Consider the following 22,285-nt stretch of genomic DNA (forward strand, 5'->3'; position numbering starts at 1 on the left):
AAGCACAATCGAATTTGTTTCATCTCTGACTCAATTTGGTTTACCAGACTAAGTTAATGCACTGTGACTCAATTTTTTCACTTTGACTCCCTTCTCCCGTTTGTCAACTTTAAATATTAAATATAACGTGAAAACAAACTTTAAATTTATAATATTCTCAGGTTATTGTATATATTTTTATTAGTTAGAAGTTTTCAAATTAATAATTAATAAATTTAACTTATAATAATGTAAAATAACAAATAACTTTAGACACATTAATGAAATTAGTCATTTATGTGAATTTTTACAATTTTTACAAATCTTTATATTATTTCTAGAATGTCCCTATACTTCTAATAAGATGCTGTTTTACGATAAAATATAATTACAAAGTATGTGAATTTTTACAATTTTTACAAATCTTTATATTATTTCTAGAATGTCCCTATACTTTTAATAAGATGTTGTTTTACGATAAAATATAATTACAAAGTATGTGATCAAATTTATTATTATTTTATACATACTTTAATTAAAATTAATGTGATTTATTCAAAATATAAGTGAACTAAAACATTTACTTAAAAATTAAAAGGAGTTCAAGAATCATTATATTAAAAAATAAAATTATATATATATATATATATATATATATGTATATATTAAAATTCATCCATGTAATAAACTTAGAAAAAAAGAGAATATAGTTTTTCTTTTTATTATTCTCTTATTCTTTTTGTTCTGGTAGAAGTGTCTCTTACGGTAAAAGGTGATATTATTGTGACGAATAAATTGTCTCAAAATGGAAATCTTAATTGTCAAAATCCTTCTTTTAATTATAGAGTTTTTGTTTTTTTATTGAGATTTGAGATTGACTTGAAAAAGATAAACATGACAGAGAACACAAATCATTGCATTAGTTTCTTTTTGGGCTGAGAAAAAGCTAACAGAATTGGAACTAAATTTAAATTTATTGGTGGTTGAATGGGATAAAGAGATAATATTGAATAAATAAAATGAATAAAATAAGTAAATATGGTTGGGTTTGAATGACGGATTTAAATTTTATAAATATGTGACATATTTTAATTTAATATTTATATTTTTTAATTTTAAATCTTAATATGATATTATTTTATTAATTAGTAGTAAGATATATAAAATTATAGTCTATTATAATAATAGTTATTGAAATTATTATGTATGTTATTTTTTTCAGTTAAAGATTTTTTATTTTTATGTTATTTATTTAAAATTAAAATACTTTTTATTAAAATAATTTATTTAATACAAATTTATAATCTGAAAAATTCAACCAAATTAATTCGTAACTAAAAAATTCTAAATTTGAGTAATATAAATTTTAAAATATTAAATTTAGATTAAATTGAATGGCAGGTTTGGATAAAAATTTGAGTTTTTTTTAATAATAATAATAATAATAATTAGATGTCAATGTCGAAAAGATCAAGATTTTCTTGCCATGTTTTCCGCATTGTTGGGGCTCAGAAAATTCCAAAACAGTAGAAACACGACACAGAGAAAACCAAAATAGAGAACAAGAAAAAAAAGAGAGAGAAATGGGCTTGGCGCAGATTGAGGAATAGTGAGTGCATATGGGTGGTGTGGGAGCAACACTCTTTCGTGGATGACATTCTTCGTTTCTTCTTCCATCGATGCAATTCTATTAACTCTCACATTCACCTTCACAACAACAAAAACAACTACAACAAAAATGCCAACAACAACGTTAACAACATTCTCCTCCTGAGAGAGAGACATTTACGTTCAAACCTCTTCCTTCAACCTTCTCTCCAAGACCCCAAACGCTCCCACATCAAATCTTCCTCCATGGATCGTAACAAAAAGGTCCCTTTTCAACAAAATTACTTTTTTCTTCTGTGGGTTGCGAAAGATCACGCCTTTTTTTTAGCTTTTCTGAGCAATGGGTGTCGTTCAAGTTTCAATGTTATTCCGACCCGTATTTCCATTTTTTTCTTTTTGACTTGTTTTGTATGTCCATTTTTATTTTTTCAATTTGTATCTATAAATCATGGCAAAGAGTTGTTTTTGGTGTCACACAAATCTGGTTTAAGTTTTGTCTGAGAATATGCAGAAGGATAGGAGAACCAGAGAGAGGTTTGATTTTATAGGTTGAAATTGATTTCATTTGATGCTTCTTTCTGGTTATGGATCAAACAGTTAGACACGAAATAGGTAGCATTTGACCCTCATTAAGTTAGCCTGATCATGGTTAACTTATCCGGAATCCTGTTTTTTTTATGATGTATCTGTGATATATATCTATTACTTTACCATATAGATTATAGTAGGTTGAAAGACAAGATCGATCACACATTAGTTTATAGTACTCAAATCAAATCAAATCATCTTTTCATGTTATTTGTCTGTCTCTAAATACTGCTTTCTGATTCATCAAACAGGGAACAGGGGAGGCAGAGTTTTTTACAGAGTATGGAGAGGCTAGTAGGTATGACATTCTAGAAGTGATTGGAAAAGGGAGTTACGGTGTTGTGTGTTCTGCTGTGGACACTCATGCGGGGGAAAAAGTTGCAATAAAGAAAATCAATGATGTTTTCGAGCATGTGTCGGATGCCACACGGATCCTAAGAGAAATCAAACTCCTTCGTTTGCTTCGACATCCTGATATAGTCGAGATCAAGCATATAATGCTTCCTCCCTCACGACGAGAGTTCAGGGATGTCTATGTTGTGTTTGAGTTGATGGAGTCTGATCTTCATCAGGTGATTAAGGCAAATGATGATCTTAGCCCTGAGCACTATCAATTTTTCTTGTACCAACTTCTTAGAGGCCTCAAATTCATACACACAGGTATACTTGTAATTGAGTCCTTGACTTTTTCAGATAGTGATATTGAACCAAAACAATTGTTTTCTTACAGCAAATGTGTTTCATCGTGATTTGAAGCCAAAAAATATTCTAGCTAATGCTGATTGCAAACTAAAAATATGTGATTTCGGACTTGCTCGAGTTTCATTTAATGAGGCTCCATCAGCTATATTCTGGACAGTAAGTATTGTAGGAAATTGATTCACTTGTTGTTTCTGTTCTGCTTCTTCCTTCTAAGATTTTTCAGCTGAAAAGTGCAATCAAATTTATTGTTTCTGTTCCAGAATCATCCTTCTATACGTTTTGCTGACTAATTTTACCTACTCTTGTTAAGGACTATGTTGCAACCCGGTGGTACCGTGCACCTGAACTATGTGGTTCTTTTTTCTCAAAAGTAAGCTTCTTAGTATTCTTTGTACCTTGCATCCCCTTTTTCTGTAGTTTGGGATATGTATGTTATGTTATGACTCCAAATCTGGTTGTGCTTAATTATATGATAGAGTCCAATTCTCTTGTTATACCTTTCAATTTTGAAAATTAGCTTGATCTGCATATAGAATAGTACTCCCCCACATGAAAATACTTCTTGAATTTAGAGTTGATTTGTTTATATCAAATATCAATTATTATATATGTGATATGTACATGTCATTCTGTTTTAGTTGCTTCTTCATTATCCTTTTGCAAAGATTTGAATTTGGTGTACGAAATATGAAGTTGAAGAATACTTAAAAAGTATTGATATACGTGTGTAATTTTATATCCTTTCCTTTTGCAGTATACTCCCGCAATTGATATTTGGAGCATTGGATGCATATTTGCAGAAATGCTCACTGGGAAGCCATTGTTTCCGGGAAAAAATGTAGTGCACCAGTTGGATCTCATAACTGACCTGCTTGGTACTCCTCCTGCTGAAACCATTTCTAAGGTCAGTTTATTCAAAAATCTATTCTGCATCTTTTAACACCAATAGGCAAACTTGTAACATGATGCAGAGGTGGATCAAGAGTTTGAAAGATCTAAAACAAACTTAAAAATAAGGTCTTTTAATCATTTTTTTTTAATTCTGAGAGTTTGAGGCATTTTTTTTTTCTTAGAGGCCTACAGCAATTAATACGAAACAAAAAAATTTGACTTTTTTTTGGAGGCCTAAAACAAGGGTTTTACCTGCGTAGACCTTGAGCCGGTCCTACTAGAATGGCTCATGGTATTAATTCTAAGCTTCTATTTTTCCTGATCCTAAACACCAATGTTTGTTCTAATGGTTACTTTATTTCCTCTCACTTGTTCTCATGTTAGTGATATTGAATCTTAACTTCACAGATTCGAAATGAGAAGGCTAGAAGGTACCTTGGTAGCATGAGGAAAAAACAACCTGTTCCATTCACCAAAAAATTTCCAAATGCAGATCCTTTGGGTCTTCATTTGCTGGAGCGATTACTTGCATTTGATCCTAAAGACCGTCCACAAGCTGAAGAGGTTGATCTTCGGTTACCTAGATAGCTACCAAAGAGGAAATTTCGTTTAATGTACCAAATGAACCTCTTTAACATAATTATGCAGATAATTTCCCAAATTCCTTACTTCTTCTTTGTGATGCCTGTGATTGCAGGCACTAAGTGACCCTTATTTCAATGGTTTGGCAAATGTGGACCGTGAACCATCCACTCAACCGATTTCGAAGCTGGAGTTTGAGTTTGAGAGGAGAAAATTGACCAAAGATGATGTTAGAGAGTTGATTTATCGAGAGGTATGGCCACACATTTCAATGGCTTGATTCATTTTATAATTTATTGTGTTCTCTTTTGTGCCTTGGTAATAGTGAGTCTTACATTTGTACTGAACAGATTTTAGAGTATCATCCCCAGATGCTCCAAGAATATCTTCGCGGTGGAGAACAAACAAGCTTCATGTATCCAAGGTAGGGGTTATTGAGATTTCTGATAGTGCTATCATATTATAGTTTTTGAACAAACTATCCCCTAAATATCAAGTTGTTATTGTCTTGATTTGGAACTTTTCTAATATTGTTCATAATTGAAATAGTTTTTACCTGCTTTGTAATATGCTCATGCTTCATCTCCTTAGTTCTATCAAACTCAATTTTCTCAACTTTAAGCCAAACTGGTACTTAGCAGAACTTCTACCTTAATGATTATTAGTCAAGTTTTCACATTTCATGGATTGTACTTGATGGTCTGAAAAACATAATGTACTAGTTAGAATGAATCCAATCCTTACATGTATTGTTGCTGCACTGCACCAAAGTTCTGTTAGATTTTTTCTGCAAATTTCTTATAAAGAGCTACAGCCTCCACTAGCAAAATCACTTAACTAGCATGTTTAGTTTTTGTTGATGATTCATGCACCTGATTTGGCATGCACGTATAGTTTTTTGTTGATGATTCTTGAAAAGAAACTGATGGTTTATTGTCCTTTATTTTCTACATGTCATCTAAGAACGGTGTAATGTTGGATCTCTAAAATCAATTGTTTCTTGAGATTTTAATCCGTAATTGTGTGTTATCTTGTTGCAGTGGGGTTGATCGATTCAAGCGTCAGTTTGCACATCTTGAGGAGAATCCTGGCAAAGGTGAACGAGGCACTCCATTGTTGAGGCACCATGCCTCCTTGCCTAGGTAAGTTTTTGTTAAACTTGGTAAACCTGTTTCAAGTACTTGATTTGCACATTGCACACTAACTAACACAGCTTTAAAGTCTTGTTCTTTTGGAGATTCATTTTATCTATATTTTTTATTACCATCATGGGTTCGAAATCATAACCTAGAGTAGTATTCATCTTTACAATGTTTGTAGATGAAACTGGTAGTTATGCCTACAAAACTGTCTCTCACATTATCTTTACACTGTTTGTAAAATGACTGTTTCAATTTACTTTTTCCCAGAGAGCGAGTTCCTGCTCCCAAGGATGAAAATGATCAAAATGATAATGCTGAAAATCCAAATGCAGCTGTTGATGAGTCAGATTCTGGAAATCCAGATGCACAAAACGGACCCTCTAAGCCAAACTGCAGTGCACGTAGCCTGTTGAAGAGTGCCAGCATTAGTGGTTCAAAGTGTATAGATGTGAAAAAAAGTCATGATCAAGAGGTACTTAACACTCTCCTTTCAGTTGCTGTCATTGCATTGTGTGAACTGAAATCCAATAATACCAATATTCTTCTACTCTTCACTGATACGTATCTTTGCAGTTTCAAAAAATCCAATACAACTACATATAGAAACATAGAAGTATGTGTGCATCATGGCCAATAATTGATTATGATTTCTTGTTCTACCAAAGATATAGAATACCAACTTGCCTTGAATTGATCTATGTTGATTTTCAATGTTTTACTCTTTGAGTACAATTCTCCTTTAGTTATGTTGAGCCTGTTTCTTGAATAGGAGGAGCCACTTACAGAGGTCAGTGATGAGACTCTGGATGAGTTGACAAAGGTTGCTTCACTCCATACTTGATTCAACGATTTTGATCTAACTTTCCAATGCTCCTCCCCTTCACAAAAGAGAGAATGAATTGTTGCATAGAAACCCTTCACATTTTTGTTTTTGGCGTAGAAGTTAACTCTAGGACTCTGTTGTATTTAACTATCATTTTTTTACATCTGCAAGAAGTCATGTAAGTATATATTTGTGTAATAGTACTTATTATTGCAGCAAAATGTATTATAGTACTTATTGGAGCAAGTAGGGATTGTACCAATCACCTTAATTCTTCTTTTATAGCAGAATTTGGTCTTGCTTTTGCATGTCTTTGAAGGTTTCAAATCGATACACATTATCTATGTTCTCATCTTCATTGCAGATGCACAGTATGCTTGAAACTAATGTCATGCATGCTTTTGAACATGAAATTTCAAAAGCTTTTAGGTCACGTGTAATTAGGAATCGCCATACATAGGGTTTAAATATGATATTATATTTTCATTTGTGTTAAATGTGTTTTTAATCTCTAAATTTTAATACAAAATTAGAATTTATTTATCTTTTAAATTTTGATACAGTTTAGTTTTTAAAATTTAAAAGTGAATACATAGTCTTTTTAAAACTAAAATGTGTTAAATTTTTTTGACATGTCAAAGATTTTTGAGGCTAATGTTTGAGTTGTTTATATTGTTTGGTATATTTTAACTCAAATGTGAGTTTAAAATATCATTTAATAAATCTTTTCATTTTCAAAAGTTTGAGATTGAAATATATTAAAATATGATAGATAAATTATAATTTAGCGTTTAAGGTTAGAAATTAAAATATGTTTAAGTTATTTCCGTTTTCTATATCGGTGTCATTCTCATCTTTATTGATATATTAATACGTATAGTATTTAATTAAATTTAGATTCAATGTAATAGATTGATAACAAAGTATAATGTAGATCTCCTATTAAGTAGCAAAATTTTGTGGTTATTTTATCATTATGCCAATGAAACACAGAACATTTTTTTTTTATACAGATAACTATTTATATTAAAAATATTAAATAATTTCTTAGTTCATGTACAAAACCCTTAAACATTAAATAAATTGAGACGAATTGGGTATCACTCTTTTTAAAATGAATTTGAGATGAAAGAATGATAAAAGAAAAGTTGTTTGAATAACGAATAAAAATTATGAGAGCAAATAAAAAATGAGATAAAGTTCATAAAAAATGAATAATGTGAGGAGTTTGATAAATTAAAAAAAAGTGTTTGAATTAATAAAATTATTATTTTATTCTTAATTATAAAATTAGATTATTATTGTTATTATTATTTATATCATTGTTACATTGTTTTATTATTATTTTATAACTTTATTTTAACTAATATTATTATTATTGTTTATTACTAATAATAATTTATTATTATTAATATATAGATTTATTATATCACTTTATGGATATTCGACTCAACTAAAATTTAATATTTATATTTTATATTATAAATTTTAATTTTAATATGATATTATTTTATTAAAATTTAGTATTAAGTTATATAAAATCATAGTCCATTATAATAATCATTATAAAATTTATTATAAAGTTTATACATGTTATTCCTTTTAGTTAAAAATTCAATTTATTTATGTTATTTATTCAAAACAAAAATAATTTTTCTATTACAAAAATTTAATTTAATATAAATTTACAATTCGAAAAGCTCAACCCAAATTAACCCTATACCTGAACAACTTGAATCCTAGTCTTAGATGAAGCGAACAAAGAGAGAAGATGAACAATGAATAAAAGTATTTTATTGATATTGAAACTCATTCAAATCATGTACATTGAGAGTATTTATGAGAGTTTGAGTAAACTAAACATAACAAAAGAGAAAATATATAGTTGTACTCAAATACATATGAACTAATAAGATATTTCTTTAATACCTAGCAACTCGATAAATTAAATGGTCGGATATGAATTTTAAGATATTAAATTCGAGTTATATTGATTGGTCAGGTTGGATTTGAATCCAGTCCAACTTGACCGATACTCACCCCTAATAGACATGGTAGTAGTGTGAGAAAGGAAGAGATATATTTGTTCGATTGGAGGATTTTGTTTGGTGTATTCAAAAAGTTCAACGTCACTACAATTTGAGAACTTTCATTGATTTTCACATACCAATTTATCTTAACCTACAAAGATGTCTTTAAAAGAAAAAGGTAAAAATAAAAAGTATGAAGTTTCACAATAGACTCAATATTCAATGTAATAATTAATTATAACATTATTATCTTAACAAACTTGAAATTGAAACATAAACTCTATCTTTAGGATAAAAATGAATAAATAATGGTCACCCATATCTATGGGTGACAAAGTGGGTTAGGTTCGTCGAATTGGTCGAGCAAGCTCACCAGCCCGCCAAAATGGAGTGGGTATGGTTAAAATTTTCAACAGCCAGTCCATCTTGGCTTGACTTGCTTAGCCCGCCAAATTAGCATGTCAAAGGTGGGCCAACTCACAACCTAATCATTTTTTTTAAATTAAAAATAATTAAAATGATTAAATTTTTTGTATTGTATTTTTGCAAAAATATAAATATGCAATATTATATTAATTTAAATCAGTAACAGTTACAAATTAGGCTCTGATTATTAGTTATAATAAAATAAGTTAATATTTAAATGTAATAATTATGTTAATTATCCAATTAAAATTATCAATTGAGCAACTAAATAATTAAAAAATATTTATATGGTTAATATACTTTAAATATTCATTATAAGTATATATACAAACATATTTTATAAATAAAAATTTAAATTAAAAAAAAACAAATTAAAAAATAATGGCAGGTCGGTCCGCCTTACGACATGCGGATAATAATTTCTGATCCATTTTTCAATAGTGGATCAATCCAATCTAACTCTTTTTTTATCAATCAAAAATGGAACAAGCCAAAATAGACCAAAGATTGATCCATTTTGTCATCCTTAATCATATTTCTTACTATACTTAATTAGGATATTATTCTAGTATGTCCAAAATTTCATATCAACTTAAATTGCTAAATCAAAGATAATTTTTATATACTCTTCTCTTTAAAAACATTCACTGAAGTATTTTTAAAAAAAAAAAGCAAAATCATGTTAAAACTAAACTTGAAGTACATAAATAAATAATATCTCAAATACAACAACATTAAAATTATTATCTAAACATATTTGAAATTAAAGTATTTGGTGTTTTTTTTTTATTATGTTAAGTATCATATTATTTTCTTGTATTTTCAAATTTGAAAACATCTTAATATACTATTATTGATTTTATTTTACTAACTAAAGTTTAATCAGGGATGTATAATAAGAAATAAAACTTTAAATTCATACTATCATCAAATAGTTGGATAGTTTTGTTCACTTTTCAGTAAAATAGAATAACATGATCAATATACTTAGAAATTTAAATATGTATGTAATATAATATAATAAATTTTTTTATTAAAATATTACATTCTTTTCAAGTTTTTATTGAAAAGATAAATTATATAGTATTGTGTTTATTTTACAATTTTTCAAATTAAATATTGGAGTATCATTTTTTATAATGTTATTCTTTGTATTTTTTGAAAATTATAAATAATTGTAATATGTAATCATTCTGTCTTATTATATTATTTTTTTAGGTTTTTATAATCCGTTACCTTAGGTAGGGATTAATATGGTGTAAAAAAGGTAAAAGTAACAATAATTTTAAATTTAATTAAAGAAAGTTTAAATAAATAAATAGATAAATAAAGAGCTCTTTTAATACATACGCAGTTCTCATTGTTAATGTTTGTCAAAAAGGTTTTTTTTTTTTTGTTTGGATTAAAGATGAATTTAGAGAATTGAAAATGAATAAATCTAAGGAAAAAGAAATGTGGAGGTGAGATCGTTTGAGTGAAGAAAAAGATTATAAAGAATACAAGAAATAAGAAAAATATTTATGAAAAATAATAATAAGTAAAAAATGAATATTATTATTTATATTATTGTTTTTTATTAATATAATTATTATGATTATTTATTATTATTATTATTATTATTTCGTTATTAAAATGTAAAATTATTGATATTATTATTAATTCTAATATTTAATATTATTAATATTCTTTTATTATTATTATTATATTATATATATTATGTAAAGACTTTTTCTACTTTTATCTTATATATGAGGAAGGAAAATTTGAAAAAGTAAAAATATGACATCAGATTTAACCTAGTTTTGTCTACTTTGGTGCTCCCGCTATCCATTGCTGGAAACAAATAGCGGCTAGGGTTTGTCTTTGTTGTTGCATTCCCAATTTTTTCTTCTTTTGTGTCAAACCGTTCTTCTCTCTGTTCTTACACTCTCACTCTGTGAGTCTCCTATCCATTATACGCCATGTTTCTTACATAATCAAATTTGGAAAGATTTTGGGATTCTTTGTCAGAATGAAGCAATACCCTACTCCTATTTTTTCTTCCTAAGCAGAGTTCAAGGAAATTCGCCTTCAATTGGTTATTCTGAAATCGTCACTTGTCATGAAAGTTGAGTGCTTTCTTCATCTCATACAAATAGATCTTGACCTGATAACAATAGATTACATTAGTTGTTTTCATTAGATTAAGAAAGCACTCAACTTTCATGATAAGTGATTACACAGGATATGAGATCAACCAAATTACTTCCGCCACTTTCATCAATCGGATTGTCAACTGAGCCTGTTGTTGCGGTAATGTATAACACAATTATTCACACTATTCAAATGTAGACTTGCAAATAAATGAGACTTATGTTTTGTATTCTGAAATGATTGTCAAAGAAATTGTTTATAATCTTTCAACCTATATAATACTTTATGACATTTGCATTACGGATAATCTTGGTTTTGTAAATGAAATGATTGTAGTTCCGATTGCGTTCGATCTCCGATCACGCGATCCGATCTGGATCTGGATCATGCCGCGCGATCCTAATCGAATCCGATCGCTGATTCGGATCGTACGCGATCTTGATCGGATCTTGTCCGAGTAGAATTTAATAAAGGTTGATCTAAAGTTGGGATTGCCTTCGCTGAACCATCAAATGTGAAATTACACCAATTATCCCTGCATAGACAGAAGAGGAGGGAAGGAAAAAAAGGTTAACCTTTATGATAGAACTTGTGCGTTAATCCTTAACTTGATCGTTGTAGTTTTTTGGCAGGTACCTCCCGAGACCAAGAACTTAACAACTTGTGCAAAAATGGGGAACACGAGAACGTGATAGGTGTAAGAGCATTTTGGCGTGCACCATAGAATTCATAACAGATGTTTATACCTATAATACCGTGATAGTTGCATTATCCAAAGAGAAGGAAGGGTCAAAGAAGCCAAGAATGTGTTAGCTGATATGGTGAAAGCTGGTATAAAACCTGATATTGTTATCCTTAACACATTAGTGTATGGGTATTACTTAGTTAATGAGGTGAAAAAATGCGAAACATGTATTCAAAGTTATGATTCAAATGGAAGAGTGGATGAGGCCATGCAAAATATGAGAGAATCTCTTGTGATTGAGATTTTATTGATGATATGCATGACAGAAATCAAGAACTAATAACTCGTTGAGGAAGTTTATTATCATACTATATTACCTTGTTGATATTGATATACTAGACGCTGGCTTTTAAAAATACAGTTTTTTATGGGATCACAACTTTGAAGAGAACATTCTAAACACAAATGATATTCATTTGCAACCAAATCCAAATCAGAATGGTATTATCACAGAAATTTGTTTTGGATTTGTATGTGATAACTTCGCTCACTTTTCTTCCTTACTTCCTACCACTTTTCATTCTTGCTTTTCAATTTGTGAAAGTTTTAGCTGTTCTGCAGTGAAACTATAAAACACATCTGATAGGCTCTGGAACTCCATGTGAAGTGTGAGATTGTCTGCTATGTGACTGTCTCATATATACTATACTAATGTTTTTAATGTTTGCTGTATCTGTGTGTTTTACATGTATTGCAATAGAATTTGTAGTAGGATGAAAGACAACATGACATTAATTTGTTCCTGTCTCTGCATAATCGTTTCTGTTACTTCAAGTCCTTCGGAAGCTAAACAAACTTGTTTATGTTTTTACCACTTTTCAAAGCACGGTTTCAAAAGTATAGACATAGTTACAAGAATCATTTGGAGCATGGAAACCATAACTAGTAATAAACATCACATTGAAATGGAAGATGATGCATAAAAGTTTCATTTATGTTGTGCTAGACTGCACAAACATTCTTTTCTCAAAAGATATAATTGACAACAAAATAGTTATACAAACTGCTATCTGGAAAACTGTTCATAATACTGAACTAAATATATAGGCATAATAAGAGATATGATCAGAATTAAGCATCATTTTTTCTTGGCAATGAACAAACCCCATATTTGTTCACCATCTACACCCCTCATCTGGTTGGTCTTCCATCTTTCACTAATTATATTGTAGTCTTCCTGAAACCAATGATTTCCACAATGAATCAATGCTCTGAAAATAAAGCTTACACTTGAATAAAAGTAATGTCACCAATTTTGACATTCTCTTTTCAGTAATATCTCTTCTATGGATTGAAATTTATGTGAATCTCATGGAATCGGACTCATTTAGTGGGAGCAACATGTAAAGCTTTTAAAACATGCAAAAAAAAAAAAATAAATTCCACCTTCGAGAATTCATCAATGAAATCATCCTTCTTGCTCTCGAGGGCATTTAACTCCTGTTGTAGTGTTTTCATGAACTGAAACACACAAGTATTCAAGTAAAAAATTTGCTTGCATTATCATAGGTAAAATATACTAACTGTCTATCAAGTAAATCATTATCATTTTGTTCTGACATACCAAATTAGATTGATCCTCGACAATGACATCATTAAATCCAGCATTTTCGAGCATCTGTGCATGATTTAGAACAGAAGAAACATGTCATGTACAAGAAATATCGGCATGAATAATCAAATGAGATCATGTTAGACATTATTATGACCTTTGACATCTCAGCATAAATAATAAATTATATGCGGACCTTTGACATCTTAGCATTAATAATAAATTATATGCAATTACATGATGTTTTCTTTTTGTTATTCCTCACCAGAATTGGTGTTTTATCTTGATAATTTGTATAATGAAAGTTTACATTCAAGTTTAATACAGAATTTCTAAGAGAACAGTGCTAAAAGCATTTATGAAACCAGTACTAAAATTTGTTCATAATTTCAGGTGGCATAAAGAAGCCAAATGATGTTATCATCATACCTGAGAATATGTTTTCATCTCATGGATATAGTATCCTCCTTTTTGTATGTAGTTAGCATATCCTACTGATAGACTTCCTACACTTTTGCAGTAATCAGTTATTAGAAGTGTACCTCCAGGCTTCAACCATTTGTAAAAGGATCTAAATAGTGATGGTTTATCCTGAATAAATCAACAAAAATTTGCAGAAAATAGAAGTTAAAAACATGAAATGAACTGAAGACACAAAGGGTGTGGCCTTTACGAAAGAAAAATTAAAAAACCAAAGAAGGTTCCTTACTTTGATGTGTAGCAATGTGTCACGGGAATAGATTACATCGAATGTATTCTCAGGGTATGATTTTTTAGTGCAATCGGCACATTCAAATTCTACTGAACATTTGAGTCCAATTACACGTTTAATGGCAAGAGAAATCATGTTTATGGAGAGGTCAATGCCAACTACCTCAACATCAAAATTTTCAGCCATGTAAATGTCACCTCCCCCAGTCCCACAACCTACATCCAAAACTTTTTGACCTGGTTTTAGTCCCAACTTTGCCACAAATTCCTTTGTTGTTTCTGCAAAAGTAAAAGCATTTTCAATTCAGTAACATTTGAAATCTACTATGAAAGGAGAATTTTGTATTGCATGACAAAACATACGAAGGAGTTATAAGGTGGCTTAGTGATAAAGTTAAAAGGAAGGATTTGAGAGGTTATGAATTCAACTTCTCCACTAACATTTGAGAGTTATAAGATTGGTTTGATGAATTTGCGAGGTTGTGGATTCAACTCCCCACTAATAAAATACTAACAACTAACATTTACTAATAAAAAAACAAAACATATAAAAGTGGCAAAGCATACCAAGTCCTCCTGTGCTCACAAAGCCTCGGCCAAAAATACTCTCATAGAGTAAAATATCCTTGTGATTATACTCGAACCGTTGGAACCTCCTATCATCTTGTGATCTCACTTTTTGCCATATCCAACAAATCTGCATGACAAGTTCACTGTTTTAATCAGATACTTTCAACCAATTTTATAAGCTAAAATAAGATATAATAATTAAGAGAAATGGAAACTCTGTTTTGTTACCTGGTTTTGATTCTTCTTGTTTCGTACATAAGCTCCAATGCATTTACAGCCAATAAGCGAAAGTTCAAAAGAATTCCCTCTATCATCACTCTTATGGCACTCTTTAAGACTTACACAAAAATAAAAAATGTAATCCAAATCAACTCATAAAGAAAATTAAAAAATACGTAAGTTAATTTTAACTAATTATATATATATATATATGTATATATATATAGATATAGAGAGATAAAAACAAAGTATTAGATATTATATACGTTATAAGTGTAAAAATGTGGTTATAGATGAGTATTAATAGAGTCAGATCAGGTTACTAATTCCCTAAGGTAAGAATGATTTGGATCTCAAGAACTACGTTAAGGTTTGGTCTTTCTTCTTCCATTCCCAAGTTTCATCCTTTCCTTTCAAACCCTTCTTCCCTCTCTTCCTTTCGCTCTCACACTCAGACCCCATTACTTCACGATCACTATGTTACTCACGCTGTTTTCCAATTCGATAGCATTATTCGTACGCACCCTGTTCCTCCCATCTATGAATTTGGTAAGATTTTGGGATCCCTCACAAAGATGAAGCGCTACCCTACTGTTATTTCCCTTTCTAAGCAAATGGAGATGAAGGGAATTCACCATAACCTTTTTACTCTCAGCATCCTCATCAATTGTTTCTGTCACTTGTCTCAGATGACATTTGCTTTCTCAATATTAGGCAAAATTTTCAAACTGGGCTATCACCCAAATGTCGTAACCTTAACTACACTCATGCGAGGTCTCTGTACAAATGGTGAGGTGAAAAAAGCACTCAACTTTCATGACAAGGTGGTAGCACAAGGATTTCGGTTCAACGAAGTCGGTTACGGGACTTTGATCCAGGGATTGTGCGATATTGGAGAAACCAAAGCTGCCATACAGTTACTCAGAATAATCGAAGTTCGATCGATTAAACCTAATGTGGTCATGTACACTACAATTATTCATCATCTATTCATAGATGAACTTGCAAATGAGGCTTTTGATTTGTATTCTGAAATGGTTGCCAAGGGAATTTCTCCTGATCTTTATACCTGTAATATACTCATTGATGCCTTGTGTAAAAAAGGAAGGATAAAACAAGCCAAGAATGTGTTAGCTATGATGGTGAAAGCTTATGTGAAACCTGATATTGTTACCCTCAACACTTTAATGGATGGGTATTACTTAGTTAACGAGGTGAAGAATGCAAAACATGTATTCAACCTTATTACCAAGGTAGGAGTGACACCTACCGTTTACACCTACAATATCATGATTAATGGATCAGGTAAGAGTAAAAAAGTGGACGAGGCAATGAATCTCTTTCGGGATATGCATAAGAGAAACATGGTTCCTGATACAGTTACCTACAATTCTCTTATAGATGGTTTATGCAAATCTGGAAGAATAGCTTATGTTTGGGATCTTATTGATGAGATGCATGATAGAAATCAACAACCGAATGTAATCATTTACAATTGCTTGATAGATGCTTTATGCAAAAGCTATCATTTAGACGAGGCATTTGAATTATTGAAGACAATGATGGAAAAGGGAATTCAGCTGGATATGTACACCTGGAACATACTTATTGATGGAATGTGCAGAGGAGGAAGAGTTGAGAAGGCACAAGAGATCTTTCACGATCTTTTAATTAAAGGCTACCCTTTAGATGTATATAGTTATAGTATTATGATAAACGGTCTTTGTAAAAAGGGTTTGCTTGATGAGGCATTGACTTTATGGTCCAAGATGGAAGACAATAGTTGCATGCCCAATGCAGTAACTTTTGGCATAATGATTAGGGCTCTCTTTTCAAAGGATGAGACTGATAAGGCAAAGATATTTCTTCGTGAAATGATCTCTAGAGGCTTGTTAAAATCATAAAAGGTGAAACCTCATTTCTATATCAAGTTGTACTTTTACTATATGTTGGAAGAAAGGAATTGGTTCATGCAGTGGCCTCTTTGATGTTTCCTTGTTGCATATAGGATGTGAAGAGTTGATATTTTTTTTTTAAAATATTGCCCCTGCATTTTGATTGGCATCGAACTTCGGTGTTTCTTGAAATTGAATTTTGATGGTAGAATTTGTTTAAATGATTAGTAGAGGGGTTGAAATCAAGGATGGCTATGTCTAAATCTTGATGTCTTCGTTTTTCCAAGTTCATTGTACTTCTAGAGATTCTCTATAACATAATAACATCATTGAGGAAGTGTACTTCTAGAGATTCTCTATAACATAATAACATCATTGAGGAAGTGTACTATCGTACTATGTTACCTTATTGATAATGATTTAACTCATTATGCAATGAGAAGATGGCCACTGATAAATTAATGAAGTATAAGTTTCAGATATTTTTTATCAGGTTGCAGAAGACAGTACGGGTATAGCATATGCCATGTCTCTTTAGCCTGAATTTCTTTAACAGATCCTACGTTGTCACACTTCCTTCAAGCATATATAATTATAAAAAGGCTGAGTTAGTATCACTATTATTAAGTTATGAGGTGCCTCAAATTTCTAGTTTGATAAGAAAACTGCAATTAAATTAACATTGTATCATAACAAGCACTTAAAAATCCAGTTGTTTATGGGATTACAACCTTCATTTGAACATTCTGAACAAAAATGGAATTCATTGGCAACTAAGTCAAAATGATATTATCATACAAATTTATTTTGCATTTGTATGTGATAACTGTTCCCTCTTTTCTTCCTTAATTCCTACTTCTTTTCATTCTTGTTTTATAATTTCTGAAAGTTTTATCTGATCTGTAGTGAAACTATAAAACTCCCCTTATAGGCTCTAGGACTTCATGTGAAGTGTGAGATTGTCTGTTATTTGACTGTTCCATATATATTCTAGTTATGTTTCTTTATGCTTCCTGTATTACCATAGAACTTGTGTAGCAGGTTGAAAGACAATATCTCCTTAATTTGTAGTTCTCAAATCATCTTTACATGTTATTTTCCTGTCTCCTTAAAATGTAGAAATCTGTAGCTCATTGGTCTTGACCTTATTATCTACCATTGATCAAATGAATTGTGTATACAACTAGTATTTGTACATGGACGGGTATATTTTTAATTATATTTAACATTTAATCATAAAAATTAAATTTATAGAATTGGTTAATTTTATATATGTTATTCATTCATGTGTTTTATTTCATATATAGTTTTATGAAAAATAAATAATTTCAGTTATATAACAAGTTGTAATAAAAATAATATCGAATCTATAAATTTAATATTTTCTTAAAGTTTATAACTAATATTATAAAATATGGGATGAAAATGGTTGATTTACTAAATATTAAACTCAATTTGGTAGTGAAAGAATATATTTACGTATTCAATATTCAATGTATTTAATCTTGTCTTTCTTTTAATAAAAATATGTTCTTTTGTAGGTTTAAAATAGTTTTTTAATAAATATAACAATTGAGCTTTGTACTCAATTTGGTGAATGCTAACCTTAATGAACTTTGAGCCAAAGAGAAAGGAACGAGAGTTTTATTTGATGAAAAGTAGAAATCCCTCTATCATTTAGTTTCTTTCTGTTGAGAGATGAAAATTTATTTCAATGCAATGCTTCTGTAACACAATGAAATCTTGCAAGCGTAAATTTTGAAATACATCACATCAAACTTGAAATAACCAAATATCCAAAATGTTGCTGGAGTAAAGCCATGTTCGATATCTATTCACAAATTGAAATCAATTCATATTTTCAGAAACTATACAATAAAATCTTCTTACTTTGCCCTAACCAATTCAAGTGGTAATGTTTCCATCGCCATCTGAAAGTTCACAAAATGAAAAATGTTAGTCAGAAACATGTCTTTGCTAGCATAACATAGAAATGATACTTCAAAGTGAAGAATGATAAATGATCACAAATCTAACAAAGCACCTGCACCTACCCATAGTCTTGGAATTTTGGGGTCAGATTTCTTATGCAATTTACTTAGCTCTGAATGAAAGCTTATAACAATTGCAACTTTGAACTCTATTGAGAAGGGACTGCACCAAAGTGATAGCATAGACATTCACTTTGAACTCTGGACATATGAAAAATACATCCAGAATCAAAGATCTATTCTGTTTTACTCCTCTTATTAGAAGAGACAACAAACAAAGTAATGTCACCGTCAGAGTCAGCTTCAATATTGGCCACTTCAGGGGATTGTGTGGTTTTTCCTTTTTCTTGTTTTTCTTGTTTTTTCTTCAAGATAAAACAATCAGAAATCTCGTATCCAGGTTTCTTACAATAACGACAAAATTTATTGGATTTGCGTCCCCTAGACATGGATCTGAACTTTTTGTCACTTGTACTCCTTTTTTCTTGAGTTCTACCTCTAACATTTAAACCCTCACCCCTGTCCACAGAATGAACTTCAAGATCAAATTTTTCTTTGGACAATAAATTAGATTTAACATCTTCAAAGGATAAGGTATCATTATTTCCATACAACATATCTTCAAAGGATAAGGTATCATTATTTCCATACAACATAATTTCTTTGAAATGTTTGTAGGTAGAAGGTAGAGACAACCAACAAAACAACTTTATCTTCATCATTAATTTTAATATCAATATTTTTCGGATCCAAGAGGATAGAATTAAACTCATTAAGATTAGATTGAATAGGAGTACCTTGAACCATTCGAATGGTATAGAAGCGTTCTTTGAGACGAAGCTTGTTCGCAAGGCTCTTGGTCATGTATAAAGACTCTAACTTTAGCCATAATTCAGCAATGGTTGATTCATTTGCTACTTCACGGAGAACCTCTTATGATAAAGAGAGTTGGATTGATGAAAGCGCTTTTTTATCCAACTCCTCTCAGTGCTCATCAATCATGGAAGCTGACTTATTTTCTATTTCATCTAAAGCCTTCTTTAATCCACTATGGGTTAGAACGACCCTCATTTGGACTCGCCAAATAGAAAAACTAATTTTGCCATCAAACTTCTCAATGTCAAATTTTGCAGACATTTTGGAATTTCCAACTAAGAGCTCTGATACCACTTGTTATGGTATCGTAGCATGCGGAAGCACATGATCGTGATAATTGGAAATTAAAGAGAAGTAAGTAAAAGAGCAAGAGAAAATAACACACAAGGATTTACGTGGAAAACCTCTTTGAATGTAAGAGGAAAAGCCACGGAACGATAATGAACAAAGTTCCACTATGAAAAGAAGAGTACAAAGCTTTTTAATGAGAACAAGAATCCTTACCAAAATACACTCAGGTGTATATTACAAAGCGTGTCTCTTTAAATGTTTTTCTATATATCCTTCTTCAAGTCATGGAGATGTTATTTATAGGCTTCAAAACTGAACCAGCAAATAGGCCATATGAAGAGTCTTCAAATCTAAACTAGTAAATAGACCATCTGAAGAGTCTTCAAAACTGAACCAATAAATAGGCTATATGAAGAGTCTTTAAAACTTGAGCAGAGTAATAATTAAGAATTAGTGATTAAGTAACGTGTGGTATTAGGAATTGAATGAGAACCACATATTCTAACATACACCAATAGGACAAATTTTGAAACGAAAGAAAAACAATAACAACAGTGAACTGTGTTAAAATCTAATTTTCTTAATCCAATCCACTTTTGCTCCAATCCAATCCATTTAAAATCCATTTTAATGGATCTGGATTTCAATCTAATCTACATTTTATATATTTTATGGATTGAATATCCATTCTATAATCAATATTTTCAAATATGGATAATTCATAAAATCCAATCCAAATTTTCAATTTAAATTTTTAGTTGGGTTAGACTAGGGGTTGAGATGAACCAGGCTAAATTCAGACTCGGACGGACTTTACTCGATGACCTGTACAGACTGGGCAGGCCCAATGACCCTGAAGGGCCAAGCGGACCCAATGACCAGAACGGGATGGGTGGACCTAAAGACATGAATGGGCTATGCGGACCCGACAAACCAAACAAGTCGGATGAACCTGATGACCTGAACGGACCAAGTTGGCCCGAAGACCTGATAGGTCAGGTGTGCCTGATGATCCAAACGGGCCAGGTGGGCCGTTGGACCCTAATTTTAGGTATTCCAAAATTTAGTTAAAATTAACTTTAGTGGAGTAGATTCCTTAATCTTTTGAAAACTTTTTACAGTTTTTTAAAACTAAAAAAATGTTATTAGGTTAGATTTTTGATTTTGTAAATCTTTTATAAGAGTTATATGTATAGTTGAAAAATATTTTAATTTTTATTATTTTAGTACATGTATTAAAAAAAACATTCTTGCATATATTATTTTAAATATCTTATGTTTCTTATATTATTTTATTTCTACATAACTTTTACGAAATAAGACGAAAACATTGAAATGATATGCACAAAAGTTTAAAATAGATTCTCTTAAATACCTAGATCGAGTGAAATAAATAATTAAAATTTTAATTGAATTCTTAAAGTTTGTTTACGACGTCTTAAATAGCAATAAAATACTTTTAAATACCTAGATCGAGAAAAAAAATAAAAACTATAATAGTCAAATAAATAATTAAACTTTTTAAATTGAATTCTTAAAATTACTTCAATATTTTAATGAATAAAGAGTGCACTATGATTTAATGGTGTGAAGTTCTTGATTTATCATAATGTACATATTTCACAAGAGAATAGTCTCTTGAACAAATGGTATTTAGTGTATAAAGCTACAATATATATATATATATATATATATATATATATATATATATATATATATATTTCCTTTACAAGTGTACTTAATTATAATTTTGAGCTGTTCTAACTCCATCATATGTGTCAACTCGGACTGGTCGGGCGCTGTTGCTTCTTCGAAACCTGCTCTTTCTTCTAGGATTTTTTGGACTTCTTCTGCTTTTTGGTTCTTTCGCCGTCAAAGTGCCTATGGTACCTGTTCATATTTGGTTACCCGAAGCTCATGTAGAGGCACCTACGGCAGGATCCGTCATCTTGGCAGGAATTCCTTCAAAATTGGGAACCCACGGGTTTTTAAGATTTTCAATACCCATGTTTCCCGAAGCAACACTTTGTTCCACTCCTTTGATTTATACTCCAAGCGCGATTGCTATAATATATACTTCCTTGACCACTTCAAGACAGATCGATCTTAAGAAGATCATTGCTTACTCCTCAGTAGCCCGTATGAATCTGGTGACTATTGGTATGTTTAGTCGGGCGGCGACCATTAGGTCACCTATTTCTAGTTATGGACACACAAGACAAGGCCAAAACATGGGTGTCGGGCGTGCGACCCATCAACCTACTAGCAATGGGGGAGAACGGAATAGTGTTCGTGTCCAAAGGCGAGTTTACGCTGAGAACAAGGGCATGGTTCCTCTCGACAATGCCCTCTTCAAACCCCTTACTTTTCTCTCTCTCTCTCTCTCTTTCACTTCTCTCTTTCGCCGATTCTCCCTTTCTCTCTCCAATTCACTTCTCTCTTTCACTTTCCAAACAAACCAATGCCGCACGTGTAACCGTACACTTAGTAAAACTTTTTGTAATAAAAATTTTAAAAGTTTAGTGCCACAT

The 22,285-nt window shown here is 30.8% G+C and overlaps 3 protein-coding genes and 2 long non-coding RNA genes across 5 annotated transcripts; 3 read left to right on the forward strand and 2 right to left on the reverse strand.

Moving 5' to 3' along the window:
• The first annotated feature begins 1,552 nt into the window (after nt 1-1,552).
• On the forward strand, nt 1,553-6,627 carry LOC114181364 (mitogen-activated protein kinase 9-like). The gene is made up of 11 exons (XM_028067789.2): nt 1,553-1,851; nt 2,427-2,835; nt 2,906-3,033; nt 3,188-3,247; nt 3,632-3,781; nt 4,177-4,332; nt 4,466-4,603; nt 4,701-4,774; nt 5,391-5,492; nt 5,760-5,964; nt 6,262-6,627. Exons 1-11 carry the CDS (start codon nt 1,834-1,836, stop codon nt 6,331-6,333), a joined length of 1,512 nt encoding a protein of 503 aa, XP_027923590.1. The 5' UTR covers nt 1,553-1,833; the 3' UTR covers nt 6,334-6,627.
• Nucleotides 6,628-10,533: 3,906 nt separating this feature from the next.
• On the forward strand, nt 10,534-11,987 carry LOC114181277 (uncharacterized). Its single transcript, XR_003603785.2, has 2 exons — nt 10,534-11,063; nt 11,537-11,987. It is a non-coding gene; the product is annotated as an uncharacterized LOC114181277 (long non-coding RNA).
• Nucleotides 11,988-12,521: 534 nt separating this feature from the next.
• LOC114182617 (phosphoethanolamine N-methyltransferase-like) lies at nt 12,522-14,815 on the reverse strand (the record flags this gene model as incomplete). The annotated part of the gene is made up of 7 exons (XM_028069515.2): nt 12,522-12,826; nt 13,036-13,110; nt 13,214-13,267; nt 13,631-13,792; nt 13,911-14,191; nt 14,480-14,609; nt 14,711-14,815. Coding segments are annotated over 7 exons (906 nt in total), but the record flags the coding sequence as incomplete, so codon positions are not given.
• A 194-nt stretch (nt 14,816-15,009) lies between these two features.
• LOC114182023 (uncharacterized) lies at nt 15,010-16,922 on the forward strand. Its single transcript, XM_028068764.2, has one exon. It carries the CDS (start codon nt 15,043-15,045, stop codon nt 16,603-16,605), a length of 1,563 nt encoding a protein of 520 aa, XP_027924565.1. The 5' UTR covers nt 15,010-15,042; the 3' UTR covers nt 16,606-16,922.
• A 1,316-nt stretch (nt 16,923-18,238) lies between these two features.
• Nucleotides 18,239-18,751, reverse strand: LOC114182719 (uncharacterized). Its single transcript, XR_003604175.2, has 2 exons — nt 18,651-18,751; nt 18,239-18,527 (listed from the first exon to the last, which is right to left on the reverse strand). It is a non-coding gene; the product is annotated as an uncharacterized LOC114182719 (long non-coding RNA).
• Nucleotides 18,752-22,285: the final 3,534 nt, after the last annotated feature.

Source organism: Vigna unguiculata, chromosome 4 (assembly GCF_037176805.1).
Source record: "Vigna unguiculata cultivar grain cowpea cultivar isolate G323 ecotype 2 chromosome 4, ASM3717680v1, whole genome shotgun sequence".
In the NCBI taxonomy this organism is placed as follows: Eukaryota; Viridiplantae; Streptophyta; class Magnoliopsida; order Fabales; family Fabaceae; genus Vigna; species Vigna unguiculata.